The 19938-nt window shown below is 41.0% G+C and overlaps 1 protein-coding gene across 3 annotated transcripts; it reads right to left on the bottom strand.

The window, feature by feature from the left end:
* Window positions 1-1586: 1586 nt before the first annotated feature.
* Window positions 1587-19076, bottom strand: edem3 (ER degradation enhancer, mannosidase alpha-like 3). Of its 3 annotated transcripts, none has more exons than XM_044043176.1 (21): window positions 17594-19076; window positions 17452-17497; window positions 16610-16710; window positions 16046-16085; window positions 15751-15863; window positions 15441-15594; window positions 14410-14544; window positions 12375-12480; window positions 12067-12164; window positions 11478-11603; window positions 11307-11390; window positions 9295-9378; window positions 8927-9051; window positions 7928-8102; window positions 7702-7847; window positions 7435-7579; window positions 6063-6254; window positions 5645-5810; window positions 5140-5325; window positions 4687-4734; window positions 1587-2721 (listed from the first exon to the last, which is right to left on the bottom strand). In XM_044043176.1, the coding sequence occupies exons 1-21, from the start codon at window positions 17680-17682 to the stop codon at window positions 2372-2374; spliced, it is 2709 nt and encodes a 902-aa protein (XP_043899111.1). In that variant the 5' UTR covers window positions 17683-19076; the 3' UTR covers window positions 1587-2371. The 3 variants fall into 3 exon arrangements, with proteins under 3 accessions (XP_043899111.1, XP_043899113.1, XP_043899114.1); XM_044043178.1 differs by having other exon boundaries at window positions 4720-4734; window positions 17594-19075; XM_044043179.1 differs by lacking the exon at window positions 4687-4734 and having other exon boundaries at window positions 17594-19075.
* Window positions 19077-19938: the final 862 nt, after the last annotated feature.

The raw sequence follows: 19938 nt of genomic DNA, 5'->3' as shown, positions 1-19938 counted from the left end.
GCAGCACGTTCACTCTTCACTCACACAAACAAACTCAGCTTCATGTGACATTTGACCCCAGGAAGGAGTTCTACATTTAAAACTGGAGTAGATTCATGAATGTTTTCAGTAACATTGTGAGATAATGGTGCAAGTGGAGATACAGTCTGTGCTCCCAGGATAATATTTATTTCTGTATTTCTGTGTATATTTAAACCAGGAGCAGGGCCGGCCCAAGGCTTTATCGGGACCTGAGCAGAATTTGATTGTGGGCCCCTTCCCACCACCCCGGAGTAGCCAGTGCTTGACGAATATTGATACAAATGTAACACTATAAATTGCATGAATTGTTTTGTTTCTTTTCTAACCATAGAGGGCAGTAACGTCACAGTGTCTTAGTAATAATTTGCATTTTCTTATTCAAAGTGAAGCTCTAAAGACCCTGGTATACTTCTGCGCACATGCCACGTTCGAGGCTCGGAGGACTATCATTGGCGACTACTTCTTCTGCTTGGTGGGCGGGGCTTATAGGCTGCTTTGTTTGCGCATGTGCTGTCAATGCGCACCCAACGCACTCTTTGCGTGTGGTTCCAAAATCTGAGCTGCACACGCAGCCTGTGTGTTGTGCGTTGATGACGCTGTTATACGTGCGGTATACTTCCATGGATTTGAATAAATAAGTAAACCAGTTCAATGATTTTTAAAACTTTAAACAATTGTGCACTAAGTGAGCAAAATAAAACCCAATAACACAATTTAGATTAGATCTAAACACACCAGGTTCCAGTTGATCACCTGAACAAAATGATCCACCCACATTGTATTATTATAATTATATTATATAATGCATACAGTACTGTATATATATTAAACAATACAATATGCTAAGAAATAATAGCAATAATTTCATTTGATTTTTAGCACTTTACCAATACTGTTATTACTGCAATATTTATTATGGTTATTTTTGTTTTCATTTATTTAAATATTACTGCTTACATGATGGTGCACTTTTATTAGTATGTATATTTATACATTATACATGGTCTTTTTGCTTACAAAAATAACAATAAACAGCAATGTAAAGCTACAAATGATTTGTAAATTATATTACTGTCATAATAAAAAAATATGTTAATACATTTTTTTAAGTGTATTTGTGTTTTTGCATAATGAAAAATATAGATATACTTATTCCTTTAATCAGATTGACTGTGACGCTCTGTAGAGAATTTCCCAGTCACCTTATTGTACGTGGACGTCCACCCACTGTTTACAGAAACGGGTGTGCTGAAAAATAACCTCGCACCTCTAACTCATTTATTCCATGTTCCTGTAAAAGTGAAAGTTGTCACCCATTACCTCTGAAACTCCACAGGCACCGTCATATGATGTGATCTTTTTTTTTGTCTTTGAACATTTATGTCTAAACCAGTGATTCCCAAACTGGTACACACAGACAAGTGTGGGAGTGGGGGGTACATGGCTGGAGGTCAGTTGTGTGAAGGGTTACGGGACTGTGAAATGTTTGGGAACCACTGATTTAAACCAAACATCCAGCAAGAATTCAAAGAATCAAGCGAAGTCTTCACCATTTTCCTCTCATATTTTAAATTTAATTTCATCAAGTTCATTTTATTGGCTTTTGACATTGTTGCTCCTTCCATTCTGCCAGCGTGTTACAGCATGACAGAACATACAGTGCCCCCTTGTGGCAGTCTGTGGAGGCTGCTGAGGGTGTGACCGCTCCACCTGATGTGGTCCAGAGGTTGTTGGCTGAGGAGAACCAGAACCTGAGTGAACAGCACTAATAGCCTTTCAGTCCATATATATCTTGACAATTACATATTTACATTGACATTTGACTTCATGTACCTCAAAGACAGAGAGAGAAAGAGAGTTGGTGTTAAGTTCTTCTAACATAAAGCCATTAAAAAAATCCTGCAGCTTATTTTTCGTCCCCGCATGAGTCTTCAGGTCACATCACTGTGTACATACGATAAGACTCGAGACCACGAGGGACAGCACGTAATTATATCATCACCTTTAAATAAATTGGTCAAGGGATTAATTCATTAATCACAACGTGGCTGTTGGACCAGTGCTCAGTTGAGAGGAAAATAAAAGAGCCAGAAATGCATAGAGACCAAGCAAAAATGTGAGAAAGTGAGGTAAGAGCCCTGATCTCTCAACTATTATCTACCAGGCTTGAGAGACACGTTTGTCATGGTCCAGAGACACAGATACAGTATGTGGTCTGCCTTGGCACGAGGTACCACCTCCCCACTTTCCGTTAAAGTTCATCAGATTGAGGTTGGTGAGAAGAAGCACTCCCCTGGTGGGACTTCTTCACACCGTGGGCTCAAACCGCAGTCACAGGCAACGACTACTGTCAGAGCTCGTCCTTCTCCATCTGCTGGAAAGCCTCCAAGTCTTCCCGCCAGTCAGCCAGCAGCTCATCCACCGACTGGCTGCTCGAGTCTGTGTCGCCCTCCGAGTCCTCTGTCCTGTCAGAGTCTCTTTCCTCCTTGGGCTGAGCCAGATCAGGCTCCGCCTCTGCGGGACCAGCTTCCTCTTCAGGTGGACTGGTGTCCTCTGCAGGACTGGTTTCCGGTGACGGTGTAACCTCCGGCGACACAGACTCATCCAGCTCCACCGCACTCGTTTGGGTGGTGGATTCAAATGAGGTGGGAGTCGTTGCCTCCGTTACGCAGTCCTCTTCTGCTTCTTGCACATCCACACCTGAAAAGGAAGCAGGGGCGTTGAGACGGAACAGCTTGATACAAGAAAAATGTGCCAGGAAACAAACACACACACAATTTTCCCTCCTCTGCACTCGGTAATCTATACAACATGCCCCGCGGCGACCATTCTCAGGCAAAAATAGAACAGTTTTCATCAAGAGGCTGTCAACCATAACAGCACGATGCTGATGGTGAGTCATGTTTCCCACAGGACGAAGCCTCTCTCACACATAACCGCACAGCCAGAAACAACCGAGGAACCAAATCTGGCAAAAATGTGATTTCTGCAGTCATCTGGTTAAAACAAGTCACTTTAATCTGTTGCATCCGTTACTGAAAACGGAGCTGCTTCTTCCATTACTGTGAATGTGTTAAGGAACAAGTCTGAGCTTTTGAATGATACAAAGGAATAGAGCCAGTGGTATGTAATGACTGCAGACACACTACTGTGTCACAGTGGCTTTGTGGCCACAGAGAATATCTATAAACCACAGGAATTGTTGTCATGAGCCCTTTTTAGCAAGCCAGATTGTATTAGAGCAATGTTGATTTTCATAATAACAGTCACTCTTTTTTAAGCCAGAACAATAGTAACTAATTGTTGAGTCACATCCATAGGCGATTAAAGACTAATGTTGTGGGATGAAGGTTCTCTGTCCTGAGCTCCTGCTGCTAGATAAGCACGACTAAATGCATGCACTTTACTTCAGACACGTGACTCGAGGCAATCTCTCCATCTTTGAAATGCCAATACTGACACCTGTTTAACGTCTCGCTCTCTTAGACTTCCCAACAAAAGGGATGCGTGCATGCAGGTGTTTGGCAGAACAGCCAAGGGGAGCTCGCTCCCTCTCTGAACCGCCCTGTGATTGGTCAAAATCTCCTATCACCAGGCAGATTGGGTTGGAAGGTTGGGATTGGATTGAAGGTTGGAAACAGTCTGATAGTGGTGCGGAAGTCTCATGCTCTCGAGAATCACTAGATTTACATTAAGCTGAAAGGTTATTATTGAATTTTTGATCAGGAATGACAAAAACATGCTGATTAACCCACCGTCCACATCACTTATTATTAGGTGGTTTGGTTCCTGTCACAGTTTTCAAAAAACAAAAACTTAAATCTTTACATAAACCAGCATCAGATCTATAGCTTAATCCTTCATTTACCGATTTCTTTACTCAGGTATTCTTGAGGTCATGTCGCGAAAAACGAAAAAATAAATGAAACAACAACAACGTCACTGTGTTACTGGTGCAGGGTGAACTCCAGCTCTACATTTTCCATCGATATGTGTGTCTCAAACATTATTTCCGTCACTAGCCTACACGCCTCGGTGCACACATGCCCTGAACCCTGTGACATGTGACCAAACTGGACAGATTTTTTAAGTGATCCTGTTCCACCTCTAATACTTAAGAATAAACAGGACTTTATAATTGCAACATTTCTTAAGTAAATGTGGAAAAATTCAAGACAAGTAAGGCAACAATTCATCAACTCCGATTTCAGCTTCCTAAATATTATATATAAATATAATAATATGGTATTTTGTGGTTTCTTTGGTCCTTTGTCAGAATATATTCATTCCACATTCTGTGGACAAAAATACAATGGAGAAACTAGCCCACAATAAAGATAACCAATAGTTGCAGCCCTAAAAACAACCTGATTAAGAAATATGAGTTTCAGTTGGTGGAAACTGTGCGGTGAAACACTGCTACACTGTCCAGCCTCACTACAGGGGAAGAAGAAGGAAAGGAGAGACGGGGAAAAATAACAAATGACAAAACTGTGCCTGCACTAAGCTTCACGACCAAACACACAGAATCCTGTGGTTAAACAACAAAGTGTGGAAGAGAGAAATGGAGAAATGTAACACCAGGAGAGAAAACACTGGGGGGGGGGACAAAAACTTTGTGTAACAGACAAAGAAAGGGGGGGGAAAAAGGGAGATAATACTTACTGCCCTCGATCAGGCTGCCAGGAAGAGGTTTACCTTTAAATATGGCTGCTGCTTTTCCATACAGGTGAGGGTTATGACAACAGTAGAAAAACCAAGAAAGAGAGGAGAGGAAAGGCACTGTTACAGTCCACCACAGGGAATAGAGGGATTTGGCAAATGGGGGAAAAGGAGGAAAATAGTGACAACGTCATACTGATAAAGGTATAAATCTTCACCATACTCAATTTAAACCCCAGCTGGTGGTCGACTTTGGAATGAGTCACGATTATCTGAGATAATGCCCCCACAGCTCATCTTTATTTCATAAAGCCAACCACGTACTGGGGCTCGGTCAGTCGAGAGTTGTTGGTATAATGATGTGATCCATCTCACCCAGAGAGATAAAGTGAAACAAATAGAAGAGCTAAAAAAAAAACGCACATTATACAGGCATATGAGGGATTAATGTCACACCTCGGTCTCTGGCCTTATCACTCAGCAGCACCTCCACCTCCCTGTACACTTTCAGTGCCTCCAGCAGGATGTTTCCCTCCTTGTGGAAGACGAAGAGGAGCGGCAAGGTGATGTCTTCTGTGTTCCTGCCATCCCCGGCCATCTGAAACAGGGGAGCGGTGTCACTACTGCTGCCCTCGTTGTCATCTGGAAGAGGCAAGAGAGATTTAATTAAGGATAATGAATAACCATAACCTTTAAAAAAAAGCTTTCTGCTTTTGGTCTGTAATAATCAACAATATACAATAAAACAACAAACCTGATACTGTAAAGTCTACTCTATTAATAATTACTAATATTTTGACAGAGGATTTAAAAGGTTAATGAGGCAGAAGATCTGCCTTATTATTCAGGCATCATGTGACATGCAGGACCCTTCGACAGTCTGTCTTTGAGATAATCAGTTTATTGAGCACTAATCTAGTCAGTGAGCAGTCATCTTCCGTCTTTAACTTCGTTCACTCACCGATGACTATGCCTCCGATGGCGCCAGCCTTCTGTACGTGTCGAGCCTTTTCTGCAAACATGCACTGACCCCTCTGGAGAAGAGCGATGTGGCCCCGGACATACTCGGCATTGGTGATCTCAGAGCAGCCGCTGTAAGGTTCAGCCACAGTCACGAAACCTCGTACCTAAGGACAGGAGGGAAATGATGATTTTGACATTTAGTGGTGTGAAGAACTGCAGTCTGATCCTTCATCGTGTCCACCTCTGTGCTGAAACAGCACAGTCATCTTTCCTCCTGTTTAAATGTAGGAAAATATTCTGCCCTCTCAAAAACACAGCGGAAAAGTGAGTGGCACTCTTAGGAAAAACAAATGGGATGACAGTCAAGTGCCCATTTCCAGCCTGGCAGCTTGATGCAGCTATGAAAACCCACTTACCCCTGTGGAACTTTTGGACAAGTCTGTGCCAAACTGAGCTGGGCCGGCAGTCAGCACGACTCTGCCAAAGAACGGATGTGAGACAATCTGAATGGCTCTGGGAGGCAGCTGCTCTTTCTGCTGCTGGCTGGACAGCTCCATCATCTCCTGCATGAAACGTACGCCATCTTCTGCTGCGACCGCACTCACCGCCTAGGTGTGGAGAGGACGATAGAGAGATGTTTGAAAGGACAGGACGGAAGAATGACAGCTTGAAAACTAGGGTTGCCAGTGGGGTCACTGTGTGTTATTATTGCTGTTTTTAACATTTAAAAGCAAGAAGCACATTATGTTTTGATGAATTTGTGTCATTTTGCATTTGTTTTTAATAGACCACAGTGAAGGAGAGACAGGTGAGTGAGAGATAAGGAGTGAGACAAACAGTGAATGGTTTGGACTGGGAATTGATCCAGAAACCAGCTGCTCGAGGCAAATGCAACAACGTGATATGCAGGCTTTGTATTTTCCAGAAGCAAGTTCATAATTGAACAATAATAATAATAATAATATATCACAATATTCTTCAATTTTCAAGTAGAGCTGGTAGAAATACGCCATAAGTGACCCTCCTGATGCCAGAGAGGACATTATCCCAGACCTGCAGTCACTCCACATCTTGAAATTATGATTAACTTTCCATTATTCTTCTCCTCCAAAGAACACATCACAACGGAAGTGTGTAAAACACACAAGATACTAAAGATATTTAGTGTTGGATTCTGTACATGATGTGATCACTACATAAGTGGAATCCGTTACCTTGTGTTTCCCTGTACCAAAGTACCAAAATAACCAGCCCCAACCTTTCCATTCTTTGGCACCCTGCCCTCGGGGCACCAGAGTAAAATGATATGATACAGTCAGGGTGGAGCTACACCACCTTCACCCCCGACACTCGGCTGATTGGGTGACAGGAAAACGTCACTCCCTTGCGATCAATGTCAATATCCCATGGAAATCGAGTCAAACGCCCGCAGTCTATTCTCATTCAAAGCTAAAACAGCCACAAACTGAGCAGGAAATAAAGAGCTGTTCCTCTATTATTGTCCGTTGTGTCTTGTTCTGTTGACGTCATATCAGTATGATGTCACACAACATACAGTATATCACCGACAAGGCCCGCACCCCGTCTACCAAGTAAAAGGTACTGTAAAAAAAAGGTCATCTCTGTAGCAAAGAGGTTGACATAATGAAAGTGGGGCAAAACAAGGATCAACATATTTCAAATTTGTGAAATAGCAACTTAAGTCTATTAAAAAAAGCCGTCTGTTGCAGCTTTAAGAATTATTTTGTGTATTTGTGTTTGGTTATCCTTGTTTCTCTATGGTTGTACCTGTGTAGCATGTTGCACCAGTTGCACCCTGCCATCCTTCAGGTGGATGAGACTGACTCCCATCCTCCTCAGCAGCTCCAGATGTTCGGGGTTGTTAGCCATAAAGTCCTGAGCCCTCAAAGGAGGACGACCGATACCAGGCTCCCTGTGACGAAGGCGAGGGGGAAGAAGAGGTTATGAAAGATGAAGAGGTACAGCAGTCAGGAGAAAATGGACAATAACGGATAATATAACCAGGTAATGTCTGTATTCATTTATACTATATACCGGTTAGTAGGAGGACGTGGGCAGCTCTTGTCTACAGCACTTCGGATCGGGTCTCTCAGGTTACGAGGGAAGGCGGGGTCAGGAAACATGAGGCGGGTGTTAGGGCAGGTCCAATCAAAGTTCGAGTCGTCCAGCTCCTCCTCTGACTGAAGTGTATGAAAGGTTTTGTTCAATACAGGAATGAATAATCACTTTCATCACTCTGACACTGAATCACATTGATTACCGTTCCGTTTGATGAGACGGATGAAGAGTGAGAGGCTGCGGCCGAGAGGGACAGAGGAAGCAAGTGGGCCTCAGTTGTGAAAACGTAGTCCTCCACATCGAAAGGTAGGTCCTCGGGTTCAGCAAACAGCAGGAACAGGTATTTGAACATCTCAGCGAGGAAGAACGAGTCCATCCTGAGGAAAAAAAACCTTCTGTATAAAAAGTCATATTTATAAATGTAGCTGCGTTTTAATGTAAATGTCAACACGAAAACCTTTACAACTAGAAAAATTGTTCATAATTTGAATTCCCCAGATCATTAAATACTTGACATTTATCGTCTGACCTTTTTCATATTTCAGGTTGCAGCACAGGTTGTTGTTGCCAATGCTGGAAGAGCAACCTTTCCACTGATGTGACATGTACGGGCTGATGCTTAGTAGAACAGCCAATGGGAGGCATCATCTTTCTCTGATCTCATTAAAGGAGGCGTGTAAGTCTAGTTCTCCCTCAGATCACTTGATTTACATTATGTTGAAAAGTCACTGTGGAATTATTGCATATCACAGCTTTAATTAACGACATTAAACAGAAATCTGTCCTGATCTCATGTTTGTTGAACATGTATTTCTTAAATACAAGTCTTGAGATATTAATATTAGCTGGTCTCAGGTCTTTTGTATCCAGTAAGCAATAAACAACACTTCATCAATTCAATCAATTCATTTGCATATAAATAAAATGTTTTACATGCCATTATTTCTAGGACGGTGAATCTGATGCTACGGTACATCAAGCACATCTCAGTTGTATTTTAATTTATAAAGTTGCAGTTTAGTCTGTTGAGCAAGTCGTTATCATATTTAACACTGAAAATAGGCCTATATATATTTATGATAAAGTCTTTTTTTATGTGCAAGTACACCAAGTCATTTTCACCATATGTGCCCTCGTACCACCTGAACTCTGAATGTGTTTTTATCTTCCAATAAATGATCTTGAGCTCTTGTTTTCTCACCGATCCTCGTGGCTGCCTGTGCGCACGTCCTTCATTGCAGCAAAGCCGCAGGGAACACGAGCAAAGCGATTGAGGTTGTCCAGGATGGTGCGCCCTGCCTCCAGGTAATAAGAGTCTCCTGTGGCCTTGGAGAAAGAGAAGACAGACTGTGGTTGTAACAGAGGACAGTACATCAGCTCTGAAGGGCACTAGACATATTATCACAGGGTTCCCCATGTTCCCCATTTAAATACAAGACAATTATGAATATTAATTAATCAGTCTGTTTGCTAGAGGGTGCTTAAAAGCAGTAAGACATTTTGAGATAGTGGAATGTGTTGATGAAAAGAGAAAAATCTGCTGTATGTGAAGCTTGCTTGATGGATTACCTTGTATAGGAAGTAGGTGCTCTCTGCAAACTCAGGTCTCAGGGGATGTTGGGCCCAGTGGACCCTGAAATCAGTAGTGAAAGCCTGGGGACAGATGGAGACGAAAGATGGGGTGAAGACACGATCACAAGCGCTGTAATTACACCAGAAAGGCCAAGCGAAAATGCAGCCGTGCTGCATGAAACTCAGGCTGATTAACTTTAAAACAAGGAGTATTTTGCCATTTTAGAAGTAGGGTCATATAAGGTATTAATGTCATGTAGTTGTCCATTACCTATAATAGAAATATGGATTATTAGGAGCATGTGCATGAACACATTACATTACAGGTCATTTAGCAAACGCTTTTATCGAAAGCGACTTACAATGGAATTGAGTACAATCGGCGAGGGGTGGAATCGAACTTGCGACCATTGCGACCATGATGTTTTCGCACATAGGGTACCGGTCCCCCACCCCCACACAGAATCAGGTACAACTTTAGTTTCTTGTTTCCATCTTTTTGGAAACTTCCTGGCAACCAGCGAGGGCCTTGAATCAGGGAATTGTGGTTGCAGTACCTGTATTAAACACTAGTGGCTGCAGTTTTACATTTTACATATAGCAGCATTTAGAATATGTTCACCGACTTATTGTGCCATTATACAGCCTTTTTCAACAGGAGAGTGAATTTTGTGTCATTTTGTAAACCACATGCTTCCCAGCACCAGAGTACACTAACAAAAACTGTGTTTTTACCTCACAGAGCCAGTAAAAAAACAACTTAATAAAAAGAGACAAAACACTTAACCAGGAAGACAGGCCTTCACCTTGGTGATAAGCCTTAGCTGGAAGAAGCTAGACTTGGCGATTGATGAGATCTGTTTATCAAATTTAAAAGCACTGTCAAAGTGGACACCAAGGCTCTTAGCTGACAAGTGGATTTCTAGGGCTGAAGGACCCAACGCACCAACATCCACTCGATCAGGGTGTCCAAACACTATGACTTCTATTTTATTCTCCTTGGACATTTATAGTCGTCTATGTTTTAATATCACTGATACAGTCAAATAAGAGCTGGAGAGATTTTAGTGGCTGATAAATTTGCACATCATCAACAAAACAATGGAAAGCGACTCCATAGGATGGGGCCGAAAAACCGAACCCAGGAGTTGTTGGGCAACTGTTGCCTCCACCTCTAATTTAAACTTCGTTATTTATGTCGTTTTTCCACTAAATGGTCCCAGCTCACCTCGCCTGGGCACGGCTCGTCTCTGCGCGGTTTGGTTGGTTTTCCATTACATTATAGTACATCAACACTGCACAGATGCATGAAATTGCACGTAACACACAAACTAGTGACTTGTAAAGCAGTTGTTTTCGGTGTGCTGAATCGTTAGAACGAGTTGATTAAAAAGGTTTGTTCACAGAATTGTTCAGAACTTCCTGATCTGACACAGTCACGATCGCAGGCTTTCAGCAGTGCTGTCACCAAATACACCAGACTTTGAAATTTTAGACATTTCCATGATAAATGTTGGAGATTAACACGTTTTCAGGATTTTTAAGTCTCTTTAACTGATCTACAGTTCAGCATTGGTCGTTCATTGTTTGATTCTTGCGTCGAGACTTTTGCTCATGCCTCTTCCTGTGACGGCACTCTGACCAAACATACTGTTTGAGGCAGCATTAGAGCAGCAACTCTTGTGTCTTGTGTAAAATAAATGAGACACGGGTGCTGGGGGGTGAATGTTTTACAAAGGCTGTCTCACAAAAAGGTAAAGCAATAAACATAATGTTGAGACATTTGACATAGATTGTGGATAAATACTTTTTTTCTCATTGTTCCTGGTCACAGAAATGTTTTATAAAACTCACACCCACACAAGGAACAGGCAGAGCACAATCACCTGTGTGGAAGAATTAAATGTGTAAGTTCCTCATACACCCTGCTCCGAAGGTCCTGAACTATCCTTTGAAGTCAACTCATTGTGGGGCAGGGAGAACATAAGACTTATTTTGTAAGAGTTTACCTCTGGGAGGAAGTTGTGCTTCTTGGTAACTTGATACAACATCTCATGGGTCTCGATCGCAGGACGGATATCTCCTTTCAGCACCTGGGACATGCAAAATATGAAATGTGAAAAAGATACTGGAGTCTTTGGGGACAGAAAGAGCGTCATCCAGTGTGAACCAGTTTTTACCTGCAGTCCAGGGAAGAAGGCCAGCAGAGAGTCCATCCAGGTCCGAGCAGGAAGCAGAGGTTTGTGAATGTGGACATCCAGAAGCAGAGGAGGCTGGCTGATGTACTTCATTATAGATGCATAGTGCTAGAATAAACGTATACAAGGATTTATCAGGGTTTGTGACATGAAGAGAAAATGTTTGTTCAATTAAGCTCTGAAAATAAAAGCAATGTCTGAATGTAGAGTACATATTATATTGTGTTTTTCAGGCGTTTCCTTTTTATTTACATTTCTAATACAATTGCTCACATATATTAAATAAAATGCTCATCAGAATGGTATGGCAGTAGGGGTGCAGGGGATTTTCTATGGGAAATGATTCAATGCCACAACTTGTACATGTACATGTATTGAACATTTCAATTCAATAAAAATGATAGCCTTTATAAATACTATTCTATTAGCGCACCAAATGAAAATAATGAACCTGTAAAAAGACGTGTTCAGGTTCATGTGCTGTAAGACTACACAGAATCCTGTTGCACACATGGAAATAGAGAACACTGCTTTATGAGGAGGTCGAATTACAAGCGCTGTGTGTTCTTACGATATTGAACCGCTGCAGAAAGAGGTCATCTCCCAAGAGGACGTAGGCCTTTAGAAGGTATTCATAGTACGAGTCAATTCCCGCTCCGACTCCACTGTCTGCAGATGCAGGAACAAAAATAATAAAAAATAAATCACACGTTACCTCATCTGATAAGACAAAATAGATGACAAAAAAAGTGTTGTTTGTTTGTTTTTACCCCCTCACTCCCTGTCTCGCCAAACGCAAGGACAATAACACAGATAATGTCTGCATTTTCACCTTTCATCTCCCTCACACCCTCCTTGTGCCCTCTCTCTCGCTCTCACCTCGTCTGACCCACTCTCCATTATGTATGTTGATGGTGGTCCCAACCAGGTTACTGTTCCGCTGTCTCTTCTCCCACAGGAAGTCCATGGCTCTACGAGCATGGGCCTGTGTGTGTGTGTGTGAAAGGGAGGGAAGAAACTGATTAAAAAAGTAAAAAAGTAAATCTGCAGTCGCTGGCCACAGTTTACTGAATGATTACTGTGATTAACTATATGCTTGTTCAGCAGTCCAATACTGCCAGAAAATAAATGAGCCCCACACTCTAATGCAGTAATACGGGGAGAAATATAAAAACACAGTTAGTTTTCATTAAATCCTCTTGAAGAAAATGCACTCATTTCATTAATTTTAATTCAGGTTTGACACAAGGAAGCTTTTATATTTCAGTAGATGTTTTGACAAACACTACATGATTGATGGTGGTCAAAGTCCATTGAGGTAATTGCAAGGCATTTTATTTTTGCTGGTAACTCATCATGGAAAGATATTGATACTACGAAACTGTAGGGGGAGCTCCGTGGAGAGAAATAGCCGAAAAAGCAACCAGACGTGCAAAGTTCTGCTTCAAATCCGTATTTTAGAGTAAGGAATTACCAAGACAAAAATAGACAGACATTATAAAACAACTGTCAGTGCTCAGTTACACAACATGTTATAAAATATTTAAACAAAGACTAGACTTTTTGACTTGTGGTCAAATTATCTTCGTAAACCAGTGACACTGCAATTTGTCTGTCCAGATTAACATGGCAGTTTACTGAAGGTTATTTGAAGTCTTTGAATAATGCTATCATAATTACCAAGTCAATACTTGACTTCAATCATTTTTATAAAAGTACGGTGAGCTTTGACCACCAAACAAGAACAAAGGTTCTCAGAGAGAGATTTCACCTGGACTACAGATAACATGGAGCTGATAAAGGTCTACTTTAAATAGCTGATGGAAATTTAACAATTAATAAGCTAAAAGTTTGTTGACAGTGGTGATAGGGAAATACCTTTCTGCAGAAGACATATTCCAGGAAACCCAATCTTTTATTTGTTTCAATATTTCAACAGTTCTGCTCATAAAAATGTAATCAAGTGGAAAAAAAAGAATTAGAGAGAGTAATTGAATTGCAACTGAATGTAGCACTTTCCCTGAAGGGTAAATAGAGACTTGAAGTTTGACTAACTTCTAATTATAGAAACTATATGCAGATCAGAGCTGAAGGACCCGACGGGTTTGGTCGTAAAGTGATAATACAGGACCTGCACAGGATCGCAACTCAGACAGGAATGCCGTACATGCTCATGCCCGCACTCTTCTGCAACCATGGCTGCAGGTGCACCAGATGTGGAGAGTTGAGACCCAGAGCTCTCCTCCTCCTAGGGCTATTTAGAATGCTGAGATGTTACAGTGTTAACAGAGGACTTATTTTATTTCTCTGTTGGCCTATGTAAATGTATAAATGACTCATTCAGCTTTGGGCTTTTAAAAAGATGTCAATCAAAATGTACTGGTCAGGCTCGGGCCGAGTTCTGTTGGGCTTGGGCCTCGTCGGGTCTAACTTTCAAGGCCCGACTACAACTCTAATGCAGATACATTTAAAACCAGATAACTGATGCAATTCAGGTTAATGTATTCTCTCAGCATTTTATTTTCATGCTACAACCAAAACCTGCAGTTTAAACATGATTGGTCAATTAAGAGTCCAATTTTACCTAATCCCCATATTGCATGTTGTTGGACAGTGGGAGGAAATGAGAGGACCCAGAGAAAACCCACACACACGGGGAGAACATGCAAACTTTTTCCCTTTTTCCGTCTTTCTGTCTCATTGCTGCAAAGGCAAGAGTGCCAACCACGACACTGTTTACTTCAGAGCTCATTCATTTGTTAATTAAAATACTGATATTTTACATAACACAATGATGAGTGTGGATATTTCTAATGGTTTTCTCCTCTCAGCAGGGTGAAAGTATTTGCAGTGACAAAAATTCAAAAAACAAAATGACAACAACATTTTAACGTAGGTATGAAAATGTACATACCTCAAACACTGGGTCCCCAGTAAATCGACTTAAGGCAGCAAACTCAAGGATCATGGTTCCTGCACACGCAGTGCAAGTCTCCGTCTCTGTGCCCGTTCTAGTCTCAGGACCCCTCACACCGTATTTCAAATTCACCTGGTAATCAGATGACAATAAAAGAAACGTTTTAGAGATGCATTTGGACTGCCAAGAGATGATGTGTCTGAAAACTAGTCAGCCAAAAAAGCATTTAAAGGTGGTGAGTGACAGCGTGTGTGCAGAGTAATGAAGCAGAAAATGGAAACATAGACACACTGCGAGCAAATGTCAACGCAAATGTGTAATATTTGAACTAACTTAAAGAATTTATATTCATTTCAATCATTTTCAACATACAGACTCGGGCTGTGTCTCAACAATACATCATAATATTTATCGGTCCTTACCAAACAATGACTCAATCAGGGGTACGTTTCGTCTTCCAATCAGAACAATAAAGTAGTTTAACTGCAGTATCACTTTAGACTTAGGACCTGGGCAAACATTTAATAACAATATAAGTCCCAATGACAATTTCTTCAATAGCAATATAATATAATAGAAGATAATGTTTTGGTCATAACATCCAGCAGCCCTAAATTGACTCTATATAAATGAATAACTTTTTTCCCATAAATATTATTGTGCCATTTCAACCTTGATTACCTCTTTATATCGAACGCCAAGTCCGACTCCAGTGTGACTAAGCGTATACATGCAGGAGTAATAGGACTATGAATCGCATTATCCAGGTTTGTTAGTCTGACTAAGACTAGCTCAATTTTAGTTGGACTAACGTGTTGATATGACATTCAGAAAACCAAATTATTGTCTTAGTCTGACTAAAATCAGACTTTTAACATGCATGTAAATGCTGATCTCGTATGTCTTTTTGTCCTTAGATTCTACCCCGAGTGTCCTGGTTTTTCATCACCCTTATTTCATTGTTATATTCACAAGTTGCAAATAAACAAAACCTGAAACCAGTGCTTGTGGGTGTGTCTCATTCTCACCCGAGGATACGGCAGGCCACTGCTGGTGTTGAAGGCCGGCAGCAGTCGAAGACCCATGTCTTTGGCCATATGCAGGAGCTCATCCTGGTACCACTGCATGCTCTGACCTCCTTCCTTCAGCATCACAGCCATGGAGTGGCCTCCTAACAAACCTCTGAACACACACACAAGCAACGAAGTTAAACACAATGCACAGATTTCCTTTCTCCTTCGCTTAATTTTAACCTCAACAGTTTTGTTTAGTTCTTATCGGAAAACAAAGTTGACATACGCTGCAGCATATTTTGTTGACAGTACAGTCCAATCTTACCCAAGGACTCGAATGTTGGTTTCAAAGACTGACACAACAACGTCATTATCCAGCCTCACGTCCGACAGGACTCTCCTCACTGCAGCCTCAAACTCTGTCGTCTTATTTAAAAGCTGGTAAACATAAGCAGAACAAACAACAATGTACAGTGACTAATGCTCACTGAAACTTTCATGGTCCTCGTCCTTTTTTTAAAAAGACATTTCTCACAACATTCTTTCAACATTCTTTTTTTTTTTTTAATGTAGCGCTACCAAGAGACAACAGCAATGACAACAAAATGCAAAACACTCACCACCAGAGTATCCAGAGTATCAATTAGGGTCAGTGAGAACCTAGAAAAGGACAGAGATGAACTATTTATAACTTAATAACTATAAAAGCATTTTGTCTATGAAAGTACTCAGTCGTGCAGGTCATAAGTGTCAAAGGCAACTGTACCTGCCTGAGTTATAAAAGCATATTCCTACTTCTTTTATTTTTATTCAATTGCTGACATGATGCAATTGGTGTCGTAGCTGAATTTCAACTTTTTCTAACATCACCTTCAGAAGTGTTCATATCAGACCCAGCTGTGGTTCAAATGCCTTTTCATTTTTGTGCTTTTGGAATGTATGTGTTTTCCTATGTACTGGTTTTTTAATTGTCTACGAGTCTGTAATTACTTAATGGAATGAATCATACACCAAAGCCTTTTTGTCATGGACACGTTGAACTGGCTTCCACAGAAGACATGAGTGAGGGAAAAAAAGCTACAGCAGGTGAGGTCGTATTTGTGGTTTTAAACTCTTGTCACGGCTATGTCAAACCATTACTTTAATTATTTCAATCCCACAAACGAGTGTAGTTTGTCACTCACTTTCCCAAAGCGTCGTCTACGTCACCTCGACTGGGTTCAAGCCCACGTACTCTTCCTCTGCACGTCAGAGGCATCAGCTCATCTGCCGGGTATGCATGGTCCTGGGAAACACAAACAAACTCACAGTTCTTTACCGAGTTCTTCACTCCTCTTTGTCTGAGGAATTTCATCACAAGCATTTTAATATACACATTATATGAGCAATCTGAAGGCTGACACAGCTGCAGTAAAACATATTTGCTGAGACTGACCTAGTGAGTGGAGGGGCCTCGAGATTTATCTTATATTTAAAGCTGTAATGTGTCTGTTACATCTAAATCGTTGTCAAATGATTTCACACATTCTTGATTGAGACCATCAGCTCCACACGACTCTGTGTTTCTCAGTAGAGCAGTATTTTGTTTTCGTGTCTGTGGTGACACAGAGTGTTGCTTTTTTTTTACATTGCAAATGATCGTGGGAATGCATAAGCAGAAACGCTACACTGGGAAATGGTCTGTACTTTCTACACTTGATGACCACTCAAAACTGCTTTACACTACAGTTTTTGCAATTCACCCATCCACTCACAGTTTTAGACATCTACTGTATTTGCTGTGCATTTTCTATCACAAATCTATATACCAATTCACAGCAACATAGGGTTAAGTGTCTTGCCCAAGGACGCGTCAGCATGAAGACGAGCGGAGGTGGGAACTCACAACCTTCCACTGAACTAACGTCTAAATAATGAATACTTGTGATTAGATGATTAGGTAACAGACCTAATACTAGCTTGAAAGACGCAAGGCCAGAAGAAAATCAAACATCTCAGTTTGACTTTGTTCAGGACAAGAGCTTACCATATAGTTTTGATACGCGTGGTCAAACATCTCAACAACTTGGTTCCTACGAGAAGGGTGCAGAAGATATTAGTCAGCCTGTGTTGCATCGTCACAGGAGGGAAAAAAATGTATTAAAGTGCTGTGTTTGTGTTGAACTCACCTCAACTGTTGCTTCTCCTCCCTAGTCATGGCCTGTCCAAGAGTGAACATCGCTCCGGACAGCATCAGTAAGAACAGTACCGGTGGCATTGTGGTAGGTAGACAAGGTCACAGCATACAACTACTTGGTTCTCAGTCAGTCACTGCGCTAATACCCACTCATTACTAGGGCTGAGCAATTAGCCTATAGCACTGGCTGCAATTAAAATGTTCTGTGCTCTACATCAGCTTAAACAAAAATAACATGTTGGAAACGAGTTTCACTTCTTTGCCTTAGTGAAAAGAGTCTATTTTTAGATGCCTTGCATTAATGCCTCACCACCTTTTCAATGTATAATGCACTGAATATTGAAGTGACGTTTGTATTGTAAAGAAAATCACAAATTGAAATCACAATATCGGAAAGATAGGAAAAATCCCTTTTTCTCTAAATGTCTTATACATTTACCACTGACCACCGTAACCATACAGCACTAATGTTACACCAAAAGAACTCACCTACGGCAACCCATTTAAGCTATAATCCATCTACAGAGCTTACAAAACAATCCAAGAAGAACAAGTACACATTTTGTCAGTTAGGATCTACCTGTTTCTCAGCCGACATAAAATAAACAGGACTATGTATGTGCACCATTAATCCAAATCACAATTGAATATTCTCTAAAGGAATGTTGAATTCAAGTAAGCAGATAATATGTAAATGTAAGTACGTACAAATGAAGTTACTGGGATGTTACCCAGGATGTTCTGTCACACCTGTTTGCTTTTCCACGCTGTCACCCGGACCTTATCCACGACACAGGACATGTCACACGTTCACATTCAAAACACGAATCACCCATATAACCAGAGCAGACCGGTTAGGTGCAGGTGCAATCACTCATCAGCTATGTAAACATGATCATTAAGATATCCATATTCTCTTCTTGTAGACTTCACGGACCAGGGGAGACTTCCGTTAACAAGAGCCCGCAGTCAAACTATAAAACCAAAGCAGAGCAGCGTCGCGTTATCTTGTCTGTTGTGTCATCGGGTCATTGACTACATCTACCACCTACAGACATTTAAAACCAGAAGCCAACAAAGACAACAATCCTCATAAAGAAGTTCCCGATCACACTAGTTCCAGTTATCAGCCTGGTATGAGAAGAGAAAATCACGTTACGTATAAAGTTAATGATTTTCTCTTCTTACCACAGGTTTCCTCCCCCGTCACCTCTTGAGAGCACTTGTCAGTATTTAATCGGCCAGTTAGCCCGCCGTGCTAACTGGTCGAGCTGATGCCCACGGACAGACTAAGAACACGACACGAATCGACAAAAACCGCGGCCATTGTTGAGTATCAGGCCCATTCGCTACCGCCGCGCTGTTCTTCCAGGTGTGAAGTGGATCATTTCACCGTTAGCAGCAGTTTGGTCAAGCTAGGCAGCTCTCAATTCCGGATGCTGCTACGATGATCACGACAACAACATCCGCTTCCGGTTAAAAGAATTGACGCTATTTTGTCCTGAGCTGTGTTTCACAGGTGACATTTTCTTGCACTATCAAATCGCCTGTCCTTTGATAGATTGAATGTGAGCACGTAACTGTAACCACAGCGATAAACGTACAACCAGAATCCAATAAACCTGTTGTTTAGTGGTCTTTCTGACATAGTTAAACGACAAGGGGGAGGTTTTACCTGCAAGACAACACTTCGAAAACAAAAGCCCATTTACACCCGTCTATCCCATTTTTTTACTCGTGTTGCCATTTGTGTTTTTCGGGAAAGCTCGGAAAAATAAGTTTCATAAGTGCTTACTTTTTTTTTTTATGACAGACGTGCACTCTTTCTATAATGTCACTACTATATCATTATTATGCTTTTGAAAATTCATATGTTTTGTTTGTTTCTTTACATTCCACATGTTTATGCCTTAGTAATAACTGCCTTTCTTTCTCCTAAATCATGAGTATGATACTCATTTTTCTAGCTTTTTGTATTCACACTTCTCATTTAATTTATGCCTAACTATACCAAGGTAATGTTTATTAAGAAACAAACCTAATAAAGTGGTTAAAATTGTCAATTTGAGGGAGCTACTTTTAAATTCAGTCCTATATCAGCGTTTACATATTGGCTTAAAACTCACATTAATTGTATAACGTACATAAAATATTTGATGGGCTTTGAACTTTTGTTACATTTTAGAAGTTTTTGCTGGGTTAGTGTTATCATGTTGTTGTCATGTTGCATTGTTTGTTTTACTGTTAAGAACCTTGAGAGTTTTGAAAGGGGCCCCACATTGGGTAAAATTTACAAAATAGTTGGTAAAGATATTGTTCAGATAACTATAAAATGTG

This window comes from Solea senegalensis, linkage group LG14, assembly GCF_019176455.1.
Source record: "Solea senegalensis isolate Sse05_10M linkage group LG14, IFAPA_SoseM_1, whole genome shotgun sequence".
Taxonomy (NCBI): domain Eukaryota; kingdom Metazoa; phylum Chordata; class Actinopteri; order Pleuronectiformes; family Soleidae; genus Solea; species Solea senegalensis.
This window is presented reverse-complemented; position numbering and strand designations above follow the sequence as displayed.

Excerpts from the sequence above, each read along its gene's own strand:
- edem3 (XM_044043176.1), bottom strand. The coding sequence starts at position 17,682 with ATGCCACCGGTACTGTTCTTACTGATGCTGTCCGGAGCGATGTTCACT. Across the intron at positions 16,086-16,609 it reads GTAGACGACGCTTTGGGAAA|GTTCTCACTGACCCTAATTG; the intron begins GTGAGTGACAAA and ends GTCCTTTTCTAG. Across the intron at positions 15,864-16,045 it reads ATACTCTGGATACTCTGGTG|CTTTTAAATAAGACGACAGA; the intron begins GTGAGTGTTTTG and ends TATGTTTACCAG.